Source organism: Lutjanus erythropterus, chromosome 2 (genome assembly GCF_056507025.1).
Source record: "Lutjanus erythropterus isolate fLutEry1 chromosome 2, fLutEry1.hap2, whole genome shotgun sequence".
Classification (NCBI taxonomy): Eukaryota; Metazoa; Chordata; class Actinopteri; order Lutjaniformes; family Lutjanidae; genus Lutjanus; species Lutjanus erythropterus.
The window spans coordinates 5,380,364-5,393,352 of NC_139318.1; the positions used below are offsets into that span (position 1 = coordinate 5,380,364).

Here is a 12,989-nt window from a genome sequence, read left to right on the forward strand (position 1 = left end):
AAGACATATGAAAAGACTGACCACTATGTAGTGCTGAATTGTACAGTTGAACCATTAAACTGTCATTAATCATTTCTGTGCTCAGGAGTTTTTGCCGGAACTGAAACATGGTTTGGTGACATGTCGAAGCCATGGTCCAAGACCCACAAATGACATTGCCTCCCCCTCTCCTCGCCCTCCCTAATGGTCAATTTTGAATGTACTGTCAGTGACTCTCTCAGTCCAAATCAGTACAGCAGTTCTCTTCAGCTCGCTTCAGTTCCAACAACCCAACACAGAAGGAAAAAAAAAACATCCTGTCACCATCCTCAGGCTCTGGTGGCTCAAACATGTCTGGACATGTCCAATTAAGCTGGACAGAGCGTCCATGTGTCAGGTCGTTTTCAGGTTGTAGAGGTGTTGCATATTATTAACAGGGAAATATTAATATATGCAAGAACTGTGTAAGTAAGAACAACAACAACATACAAGAACGATATTACATGCGCTTCCTTCGAGATGCAGACAACAGCATTAAATACCCTGGTGACAGACTGACAGGCTGCAGGTTGGGTTTGAAGGGGAGAGGGAGGTAAGGAGGGACTGCTTACCATTTTGTGCGGTGTGTAAAATGTTCTAAAAAAATAAAATGTTCTGAATAAATCACAACGTTGAAATTGAGAGGTTTGGACTTACTTTTTACAACAGAAGTGACGTTTTTGTTAGAGCAAGTAAAATACAGAAAAAAGGTGCCTTTGGGTACTAGTACTGAATTCCAGGTGCCGTTATGGTTATCGTATCAGTTCAAGAGTAAGGGGTGAACCCTTGTTTCCAACATCTATTTGACAGTTTGACAGCAAGAGCAACATATTCCTGAGATACTGTGTCACCGATCAGGCATAACATTATGATCACTGACAGGTGAGGTGAATAACACTAATTATCTCTTCATCATGGCATCATACAGAACTGGACTTACAGGATCTGCTGCTAACATCTTGGTGCCAGATACCACAGCACATCTTCAGGGGTCTAGTGGAGTCCATGACTCGACAGGTCGAGGCTGTTTTGGCAGCAAAAGGGGTACACCCTTTTCTGTGCCTGATTGGTGTACACCATCAGTATGTCTGTTTATGAGTATGTGTGTAAACATGCTGAGTTGTTGAAATTAGCCCTGGGCTAGATGCTGTTTCAGGGAGCTAATAAATAGCAGTGATGAGCTCCACTGTAAGAACTCACCAGTGGAGGAGGTGGATGAACACGTTCTGCCTCAAGGCAAAAAAAATAACACTTGTAGTTTCAGTCTTATGTAATATAGCAAAACCTAGCAGCTTCATGCCCGCTGTAATACCAATACCCACACTGTTCAGAGTGAGTGAATGGCTGTAATGCTTATGCTGTTTTAACCTTTGACAGATTGTGGTTATGGCTGTCAGAAGTACCTGGTGCGGCCGTTGACTTATTTGCCTGGAACCACTATTTCCAAAGCTCCTTTTACTCCACAGTTACTGTATGAAACCGGAGAGACAGCAGCCAGAATGGAATCCTACAACAGCTATAATACCCCTTTCATTACATGAAAGTCTCTTGTTTCAAGAAAAACCCCAAATCAAAAATGAATATTTTTCCTCCCTTTTACTCTCACCCATAGTGCTATTTATCCATCTGGACTTTCTTGGTGAGGCTTGGAGAGTTTTGGAGATATTGTCCATAGACAATATCTGGCATTTCTCAAGTATGATGGGTGATGGTCACTTGTGGTGCTCAAAGTGCTAAAAGAAAAATACATTTGAAAAATGTAAGAACAGCGTCTCTTTCTATAAATCATGACCTGGTTACTCGAGATAATCCACATATTTTTTTTGTGAGCAGTTTTATGAAGGCACTACTTTCTCTCTAGGAGACAGAAAGTAGTTCTGTTAGATTCTACTGCAAAAAGAAAATAGTTCCTACATTAAGGTGCTCACTACAAGGTCTGTGGACTATCTTGAGTAGCCAGGTAATGACTCCTGGAAAGAGACACTGGTGTTGAATTTTTCAAATATATTTTTTGCCGCTTTAAGCATCACAAGCCGAGTGCCATTTAGTCCCATTATATTGGAGAGAAGGAAGACATCTCTACAGCTGATATCCACAAAGCTCTGCAACTCACACCAAAAAAATCTAAATGGATGAATAGCACTAGAAGTATGAGGAAAAATATATCTTTTTGATTTGGGGTTGATCTGTCACTTGAAGATTTATTTAAATTTCAACTGAAGGTGCAATACATGGTTTTGCACCTTTGTAGAACTGTGCTTGTCTTGTACTTTTTCTTCTGCCTTCAGCTTCTCTATATTATTATTATTATTATTATTGTTGTTGTTGTTGTTCTTGTTTCCAGTTGGAGCACCCTCAGCTCAACATGCTGCATAGTGAGAATTTCACAGTGAGCCTGTCCAATGTCCCCCTCCTGGAGACAAACATCAGTGTAATAGATGGAGATCCTCTTCAGGAGGTTGTGAAATCTATTATTCATGAGTACAAGACCTCTGTGGTCCCCAAACGCTCCAGTTTCCGCAAATGTGAGTGTGATATTAATTCTCGAGATGCTTTTCTAGGTTGTCTTGTTTGACACTGGCCTGTATCCCTTTCTCACATCTTAACACTTGGACAAGGGAGCAAGTTAGTACAAACACTCTCATAGATCTTTTCCACCAGCATGGAGCTGGCCCTGTTCCAGATCAGGCATTTAATTTTGAACTGGTACGGAGCATTTTCACCAAAAATAAATTGTTTCCCAGGTTGCTGTGGTTTGTTCAGCGCCCTCTCTTGATGACATCCTTGATTACAATGGTTCCACTCAAAATGGGTGGAAACGCAGGCTAACTTGAAGGTTCCAAGAATCTTGCTAAGTTGGTGGAAAAGGGCCGTAATGGCCAGCATGCGTACTCTCAGCAGAGACCGGAAACATCACTGAATACATGAGTGAGTGTGTATTTTGGTTCCAGTAAACCACAACACTTTCTTTGTTCCTTCTGTCAGGTATTATCCATGGTGACTTCAATGACCTCGATGTGCTGGTGCAGCCTGATGAGAGTGGCTCCTACAGAATTTCTGGCATCATCGACTTTGGGGATATGAACAGTGGCTACTACATCTATGAGCTCGCCATTGCCATCATGCACATAATGATACAGCACCCTGAACCTATGGAGGCGGGTGGAGCTGTCATTGCGGGCTGGGAAAGTGTCCTCCCTCTCAACAAAGCAGAGAAGGATTGTTTCTATGTGCTGGTTCTGTTCCGCTTCTGCAGGCTTTTGGTTTTTACTCGTCGTGCCATGAGGCTGCGTCCAGATAATGCAGAGTATTTCGTGTGGCCATCTAGAAATGGTATCAGCTTTCTGCGAGAACTCTGGAACACGGGAAAGGAGTGGGTGGAGGAGGTGTGGTTTCAGAGTGCTGCTCAGTTCAGGGACAGAAACAGCCATTGAGCCATTTGTCCACATCAAGTATAATTTCAAGATTGTGTTTCAAGATTCATGTACTGTAAAAGCAAAAATAATCATCCAAATACACTGTAAAAAAAAAAAAAAAAGAAAAAAGTAGCAAAACTAATTTCAAGGCAACTGTCTTCACTAAATTTTCGAGTTCTGAATCAAACTCAAACAAACAAAAAACTAATAAACTAACCTATAATCTTTTATTGATATGATTTATTTTCTTCTTTAAATTCAACAAAAAATGTATTCCAAAAGTTGTTGATTAAATTCATTAAAGTTAAAATGAATAATGGTAAATAATTCAATATTTTCAGTTCCAGCTGTTTAATTTTCGAGCACCCAAATTATGACAGATCAGGTTCACAACTCACTGTAAACAATTTTTGAAATACATAATATTTTGGCTTTCTAAAACTGAAAGATTCAAGCTTATCTGAAGAAGAAAAGTAAATTGTCTCAACAAAAGATTACAGGTCAGCAAGCATTTTAGTTTATTTTAAAGCATGAGATTGACTTAAAACTCAAAAATGTAGTTAAGCTATTTGGCTAGAAATTAGTGCCCGCAACTTTATTTTTTACAGAGTAACAGAGAAAGAATAAGAGAGCATTTAGGAAATACTGCTGTATGGTGAGGTCATTCTTCTTCTTCTTTTTATTATTCTTGAAGAGTCAGGAGTTTCTGACAACAATAACTGAAATTAACCAAATCAAGTTGAATAAAGTCATCAGGGTTTATATGATTCGTTGGACTTGTGTACCTCATTTACTTGAATAAAGATTAAACATGACAATTAACTTTTGCTTTGTTGTTATTTGATAACAGCTAATAAATGAAACAATATGTATAGGGGCAAGTAGACATGGACTTTGAGCAGATAGATTTCTAACCCATTTGCCTGACTCTGTGTGTTTTATTCATTATTAAATGCTCTCATCATCCATCTGTCAAAATTTTGGAGTTTAGTAGCTTTGAAGATAAATATATCTGACTAATATAACAGCAGTTTCCTGTCAGAAAAAAACTGTCTGGGATCAGGATGTCAGATACAAACAGCTCAGACCTGAAATGCTAAAAACAAAAAACAAAAAAAAAAATCTGTAATGTGCAGTAATGACACTATAATCTGTCATACTTGAAAAGTTGTGCAGATGTGTAGTTTTTCCAGAGGTTTTTGTGTGTTTGTAGCGTGTTGGAAGTTTGGATGTTGTTTCTGTTCAGACAAACTGACTCATGAAATCAACATGTTGATATCAACAATCCAAATGTAGAGCAGTGGGAAACACTTTTATTCTACAGGCTGGGTTCAGTTCATTCACTTTGGTTGAAATGATTTCAAAGTCTTTATTTAGAAGAGATTAAAAAGAAACACCTAAAAACTGCAATATCTGAAGAGAGAATTATCAACAGAAATGCAATGATTGTAAGATGAAATCAACAATCTGGATGTGACTTTTCTTTCACATGAAGTGATTCTGACCAGCAGCTCTGCTCACTCAGCTGTTCTACATATGAAGTGGTTTCTGTTTGCAGCTGCGACTGAAGTTTTCTGAATGTAACGTGTTTGGTGTCGTTCTGTTTCTTCTTCATGTATGGTTATGATGCTTCAGCTCGTGGCCGTCGGTTACTGAGTGTCGCAAGCACTTCAGATATTTTATTCACAGATCAAACATTTAATAAAAGTTATAAAAATCTATTGGATGTCTATATTTTGGGGGTGTGGAGCTTCTTTTGTAGGATTCTCTGATTTATTGTCTTCAGAAGTTGGATCAATGTTTGGACTTTGAGGACCCAGGTTTAATCCTTGATTTGATTTTGAGACCTGTTTCCAAAGGACACAGTAAAACTCTCTAAGAAAGAGCTCGCCAGTGTCTCTGGTTAATTGGTTTAAGAAGTAAAATCACCACTCAGTAGTTTTGAGGCTCCAGGTTTCATCAATACAACAGAAAGATTGAAAGGCTCTCAGAAAGAGGCTTGAAGTATCTGTGATTCATTGCCTTAGGTAGATAGATCATTACTTCAAAGTTCAAGGACCCTGGTTTGATCCTTGGTTTAGTTTTGAGACCCGTTTCCAAAGGAAAGAGTGAAAAGCTCTAAGAAAGAGTCTTCATGTATCTCTGATTCATTGACTTAGGAAGGCAGATCATTGTATTCAAGTTCTGAGGAACCAGGTTCAGTTCTTGGGTGAGTTTTGAGCTGAAGTTGATGCAGAGAGACGCTCAAGAGGACGACCTGCTAAGATTTAACTTCAACTCAGTGTTGGATTGAATCCTGCTTGAGGACATGTGTTGTCTTTAAAGACACCAGCAGAGCAACGTCCCCTACAGGCTGCTCTGGTTCACTGTGTATGTCGAGGATATTAAAAAAGATTCAAGACTGATTTGTAATTTTTATTTTATTTTGAGTGCAAATTGAATATAAAACTTAGTATTTTGATTTTGCTTTGATTTTGTTTGTACCTGAATCATCAGTTATTTTTCCACTGTGCTGCCTTCAAAATACCTAAAAAAATAAATATAAAAAAATCTTTAATTAAATTTGATTATGTTTAGTTATGTTTTTTAAGATCAATTAATTGATTAGTTGAATTTTGAACATAGATAGATTGAACATAGATATGATGATTCTGTGGTAAATCAACTTTTATTTTACATATGGCCAACAGCCCAGAAGAACTGGAGAACACCAACAAACAAGACAAGAGGGTTACACTAGTTACATTACAAAGTTTTCGTTGAATGGGATTTAATAGGGATGGGAATTTTAATGTTGAATATCCAATGATAAGTTGAATAAGCTGAATAAGTTGAAGTTGGAATGGTTTGAAGTTGAAGTTGAAGTATGCTGAATTCATGGAATATGAAAAAATGTGGCGGAAAAATAAATAAATAAATAAATAAATAAATAAATAAATAAATAAATAATAATAATAATAATAATAATAATACATTTTGGTAACAGAAGAACGCAGGGTTGTGAATGCTTGCAACATTCACACACAATAAGAAGAAAAAGTATGGAGGATTATATATAGTGTGCCTCCTTAGGAACACTGAATCAGTATTTCTTCCTAATTCACCATATTCACATTTTCCTCTTTTGTCACACTCAGGTTGAGAAATGCTGTTATCAAAAGGATAATGTAGTACTACTTTGTTTCAGATTGCAAGTCATAAATATACAAAATCTACAAAATCATTATCATTTAACAGATTCCAGATTGATCAGCAACTGAAAAGACAACGGACAGTGAAAATCTGGAGGGATACTGGGCCATCTTTCAAGGTAAAACAACGTAATTTGCTAACCAATTAGCCACAATTAGACTGCAGCTAACATTATTATTGTAAATGAATTCTTCTGTTTAATAGTTAATGCTAACATTAGCTGTTGTGTAGCTTTTCAGTTGCTGATCAACTGGGAGTTAGTAAAATTATAACTGTAAGATTTTCTTTTTTTTTCACATTTATAGGATTTATAATCTGAAACATAGCAGTGTGACATTTTCCTTTTGATAACAGCATTGGGATATTTAAAAAAAAAAATAGGCCAATTTTTGTTTGTTTATATAATGCTTGATTCATGTTAATGTGTATTTTCAGAATAAAATTATCTGTTAAGAATGATTTGGTGGTCTGAGGACCCCCTCAGGATTGCAGATCCCCTGTTGACCCATGATGTAGTTGTGCAAATTTAAAAAAAAAATGTATTTTTGATTTTTGTATGAACTGGCACTTCCAGATTAAGTGTATGTCATTATTTTATCAGTTTTGTGCCTGTGAGAGATGCATATTCATTATTTTGCTTTTTGTTGAACTGCACTTTATGAATTCCCCAAATGATGCTTTTTAATATTTTTTATGATGTTTCATATGATACTCATGTTTATGTTATATCATATCCTGTCATGTGTGGTTGTTGGTATCTTATATGTTCCTTGTGCAAACAAATTCCATTAGGGGCAAAAAAGGTTTCATTCATTCATTCATTTAATCAAATTACCCATAGAAAGAGCATGCAATATTCTTGCGTAGAAATACTGATACGAAATAAAAATTGTGTACACACTTCATTCAGCTTCTTTGGTTGACAGTAGCTTGCTCTGGCCAAAATGTTGAGAAAACAAAGTTTGCAAAAAGGAGAAGTCAACTGAGTGACTGCTGCACAGACAGTAAGCAGTTCCTAATGGTATGCTGCCCTCTAGCTGTAGTGTTAGGATATGACCTCATCCACAGACTTCATTCATGACTAATTGGCCATTTAGTGAAATATAGATGTATGTATTTGTACATCATAGCTGCATTATATTTACAATTTAGGTGTGTGCTTCTCTCACCATTAAATCTTTATTTATAAAATTGTAGTTATAAAAATCTAAATCCAGGAGGAATTCCAGTGAATTGTTCCACGAGAACGTTTTAAACAAAAAGTGTTAATAGCGCAAACTGTTTCATAAGTTCCATCTGGTGGAAACCAGTGGTGGATTCAGGCAGTCTGAGGGGCAGGGGAGAAAAAAATAAAAAGGGCACCAGCTGCATGTGGAGGGACTCCAGTGCCCCAAAATACATTTTAAAGCATTTTGTCCCCTGGAAAAGCACCAGAAATGGCACTATAACATGTTTTCTCTATTGGTAGAGCACCCTAAAGGGCACTTCACCATGTTTAATGTTCTGGATAGTTACTCTAAAGGGCACTTTACCACATTTTGTGTACTGGAAAGACACTCTAAGGTGTGCTTTATTACATTCTGTTTTTTGAGGTCACTCCAGAGGGCACTTTACAAGTTTTCTCTACCTGAAAGGCAGTCTAGAAGGCACTTTATCACACTGTCTTGGACATTGGGCCACTCTAGAGGGTATTTATCATGAGTTGTCTTCCTTAGAGGCATTACTGGGGCCTCTTTTGCTGCATTTTTTAAAACACGGGGGCACCGGTGGGCCCCTTCCTCTGCTTTCTCATTCATAAAAAAAGAGTCTGCTGAGAAGGCCCTGACAGGCTTTCTATAAAAAACAGGTAAACCACAGAAACCACTGCAGTGCCATTTAACGGTAATGTTAGATATGTTGAACTCTGTTGCTTGTTATTGTTTGTCTGTCTGTCTGTCGTCATCTAATTTTTTGGGTCTGTTTTTAGATGGAATGAAATTCACTTTAAACTTTTGCAACAACAGATGGGAAAACTACCTACTTGCTGATTGGCTGGTGCACACTAAAAGTCTGGAGATGCAACTGTGACCCTACCACAAATCAGGAAACAAAACCCACAAACCCAAAGATTCAAACGATTGTCAAGATAGTTCACATCCAGCCTTTGGAAACTCCACTTCTGCTGGATATAACCGCTTAGTACCGCTTAGGCTCTGACCACACTGGCTGCATGTACCTGTGTGTGAAGGCGACCCCACTGAACTGCCCTGTTCACACACACAGTGTTTCTGCTGCAGTGCTGCTGCCCCTATCTTTCAACCTTAAGTTTACAGAAGAGTTTTGAAGAGAGGAAAAGAGCTGTAACAAGACAGTGGTGTGATTTTTACCCCCTTGTCTAGAGAGAGACATAAGAGAGAGAGTGAGGGAGAAAGAGAAAAGAGAGAAAGAAAAAAGACAGGAAGAAAAAAGTAAAAGAGTGCACAGGAAAAATACCGTCCTCATTAATTTGACATGTTGTATACTGGAATATAGCACTGTTCGCGCAGCCTGTGTAATCAATTCATCATTAATATTTTTAAAATACTTACGTCATTTTAAATTTCCTTATTCAACAAATGGCTGCCATGTCTAGACTATTGCTTAAATATTGATTAATACATTTTTAATTACTTAAATTCTTAGAGGTGATTAATAATTGATCATTAAACATTGGTATCGTTATTTCAAACTTGTGCTGTTGCAGTGTCATTGTTTTCATTTTCCTGTTTGCAATCCTATCAAGTTACTGGTCACAAAAATTCAGATGAAAGGTCTGAATATTAATTCCAACTGTACTCAGTACTCAATTATGATTTTAAAAGTAACTTCAGTAGATTACATAGTGCAATGCTTATTTAAGTACAAGTAAAAGTATATAACAATCTAGTCATAAAAGTACAAGTACCCAAAAAAAAGCTACTTAATTACAGTTATTTGAGTATTTGTAATTAGTTGCTTCAAAATCAAAAGTTCATATTTTTCCCCTGGCCTGTAGTGCTATTTATCCATCTTTATCATTCTGATGTGAGTTTTGGAGAGATCAGCTGTAGAGATGTCTGCCTTCTCTCCAGTATAATGGCACTAGATGGCACTTGTCCTGTGGTGCTGAAATCCTGACCCGGTTACTCGAGATAATCCACAGACCTTGTTGTGAGCAGTTTCATGTAGGAACTACTTTCTGCACCACAATCTACCTAAAATGTATTTTTGATTTTGTGATGAACTGTCCCTTTGAAGAGTTATAGCCACTTAATGGCAGAGGACAAAAAAAATGAATTAATGAATTAATAAATAAAATTCTTTGCAATATGTTGTACTTTTGTCTACCCCATATCTGTGATGCGGTAATCATCTTGGAAGGGTAAAACATCTTTTAAGTAATGCATAACTATGTTTTCATCCAGTATCCAGTTTCTCTTTATATATCTATGGTCATCTTCTGCAGAGGACATCATATTGCACTGCCATATTTCTACAGTAGCCCAGAATGGACAAACCAAATTCTGGCTCTAGATACAGCCTCAAGTCTCATAACCACTATATTTTCACCTATACGTTTGGAAAGGGAGAATGAGATGAGGTGTTTGCAATCTGAAAGCTCACCATTAGATGCCACTAAATACTACACACTGGTCCTTTAAGATGTATTTTGGCAGGATTAAATGATCAATTGTTTTCCCTGTCTTTTGTAAATCTGTGGGAATGTCGACCTACAATTTCATGTAGTTCGTTTTGTACTCATCTAGGTGTGGTTGTATAAATAAAAAAACTACTAACAAAATTATTTTCAGTGAAGATTTTGGCTTTAGTTATGGCTGTAGAAATCAGATAACGATCACACAAAAACTTATTTGACAAACGTGTGTATTCTGACTTTAACCATATAATTTGTTTTTGTCATGAAACTAAAGTTCTGTGTCGCAACCCGACGAAACCGTATTTTTGAGAAGGTACTAGATTTTTGTCGTGTGAGCTTAAGCTAACGCGGAAGTGAGCAGCAGTGTATCCTCTTGGTTTCCCCGCGTGCATCTGTACGTGCCGGTGCGTCGTGTCGTCATGTGTCCCCCTCTGTCTCCCTCTCACTTCGGCAGACTCACAACCTCAGACATGGTTCCGTGAACCGACACATGGCAGCTAGCAGCCATGAACCAAAAAATAACTCACCAAAAACCGACCATGCCAGAATAGCAGCCTTTTTTTCGTTTCTTTCGAAATTATTCCAACTCCTGCAATACCCACAGCTAGCAGCCGGCTGTCAGTCACTGTCAGGGGGACAGACCCCCTCCGGTTTAATTTCCTCCGATATTTCGCTTTTTTTTTAACCGTCAGTTTTAAGTTCCTGTCTCTCCTGACAGACGCTCAACATGGGTGTTCAAGGTTTCCAGGAGTACATTGAGAAGCACTGCCCGAGCGCCGTGGTGCCGGTGGAGCTCCAGAAGCTGGCCCGGGGGAGTTTGGTTGGAGGTGGCCGGCAGAGACCCCCTCAGAGTCCGCTGAGACTGCTGGTGGACGCCGAGAACTGCCTCCACCGGCTCTACGGAGGCTTCTACACCGACTGGGTGAGCGGCGGCCAGTGGAACCACATGCTGGGCTACCTGGCCGCCCTCTCCAAGGCCTGCTTCAACGGCAACATTGAGCTCCTGGTGTGCTTCAATGGCGCCCTGGAGAAAGGCCGCCTTCACGAGTGGGTCAAGCGACAGGTGAACGAGAGGCAGACCGCCCAGCAGATCATCAGCCACGTCCAGAACAAGGGCACCCCGCCGCCCAAAGTCTGGTTCCTTCCTCCGGTGTGCATGGCCCACTGCATCCGACTGGCCCTCCTCAGGTTCCGCGTCGGGGTGAGTGAAACTCGGCCTGGCAGTGCCTGTTGAGCACCGGCACTCCGGAACTGCCGCCGGCCGGCCGGCAGACATTAGCAGGCTCTGTGGTTAGCCTGCTAGCTGCCCACCATGACAGCACTGCCAACTTCACCCATGATAAAAGCTGGTCAAGTTCATCAGAGTATCTGTAGTAGTGTTAGCAGTGCAGGCAGTGGCCTGGTCTTAACTCATTTGATCTTGTGACATTATCTCAACTATGAATACATGTGATCACTATTAGAATAGGCTTTTATCATTAATAAAAGGTGTTGGATTAGTCCTAGCAGAACAAATTGTCCCAAGCCACACATTCAAACAAGAGTCCTAACATTGATATGATAAACCAGCTGACATGATACTATTTTGCTATTTAGCTGTTAATCACTCAATAATTTTTAAAACAAAATGCCCTAAATTCACTGCTTCAGTCTGTCACTTGTAAATATTTGCTGGTTTTCTGAGCTTTCTATAGAGGTAAGTAAATGTCATAGTATTGGTTGGACAAAATGAGACATTTGTACATGTCCCCCTTAGCTCAGATAAATGGCGATGGTAATCTTTCACTACTGATTAATAACTCTGATATATCTGTTAACTGAGACTGCAGCTGGGAGATCAGTCAGTACTAGGACTGCACAGTTAATCCAAATATCATTGAAATCTGAATATAGCCAAGAGCAAGAGCCAAATCACAGAAGCTACAATTTTTTTATAAGTAAAAATCTGTGACAAGACTGCACAATAATGAAGTACTGTAGTGCTGCAAATATGTCCTGGCCTTCAAGTCTTATTCTCAAAGTGTAAGAAAACATGTAGGGTTGGTACAGGCCCCAACAAATGTCACATGATCATGACTTAAATATTTTCTTTCAGTAAAAATGAGAATTATGATGCAAAAATGATCATTCCCACAAATTGTGAATCAAATCGCAGTCATAATATTTGTAATAATAATAATAATAATCACACGGTTGTTTTTTTTTGTTTGTTTTTTTTTTACCACAGTGTGTGGTCCTAATCTCTAACATATCCATTAATTGAGACTACAGTCAGCAGATGACATGCAAGTACTTTTGGCACTAAATATTACCTACGCAAGAAATCGACAATGTACATAAATTCATACATATTTTAGCTGAGTACTGGAAGTACTAAAAACATGCAGAAACTGTACAGCTGCCTCTGATTCTGTATGCAGTTTTTGTCACTGACATTAAGTATTGTAGAACTGTTATCACACATTTGATCTGCCCAAATGGTAGGGATGCATGATATTGGATTTTTGCTGATATCCAATATGCCAATATTTTGTCCGATTGCTGATGCAGATACCTTCATATGTTTATATTTTTTCCACCTAACTGCAGAGAGGCCTATATTTACTCTTATTATGATGACCCACTGGCAGATGCAGACATAACCTACAATGCTTTTCTAAGTGTTAACATTCACTGGGCAAAACAAGAAAACTACTGCTGACAGGTTT

At 38.5% G+C, this 12,989-nt stretch overlaps 1 protein-coding gene and 1 pseudogene across 1 annotated transcript in view; both read left to right on the forward strand.

Annotated features, from left to right (window-relative positions):
* Positions 1-2,383: 2,383 nt before the first annotated feature.
* LOC146331084 (hydroxylysine kinase pseudogene) lies at positions 2,384-3,452 on the forward strand (annotated as a pseudogene).
* A 7,111-nt stretch (positions 3,453-10,563) lies between these two features.
* The window catches only part of LOC146331085 (constitutive coactivator of PPAR-gamma-like protein 1 homolog), a 39,969-nt gene continuing 37,543 nt past the window's right edge, over positions 10,564-12,989 (forward strand). The window contains exon 1 of the mRNA XM_084726798.1: positions 10,564-11,482. Coding sequence (XP_084582924.1) covers positions 11,009-11,482 — 474 coding nt within the window. The 5' untranslated portion in view covers positions 10,564-11,008. The remainder of the gene's footprint in view (positions 11,483-12,989) is intronic.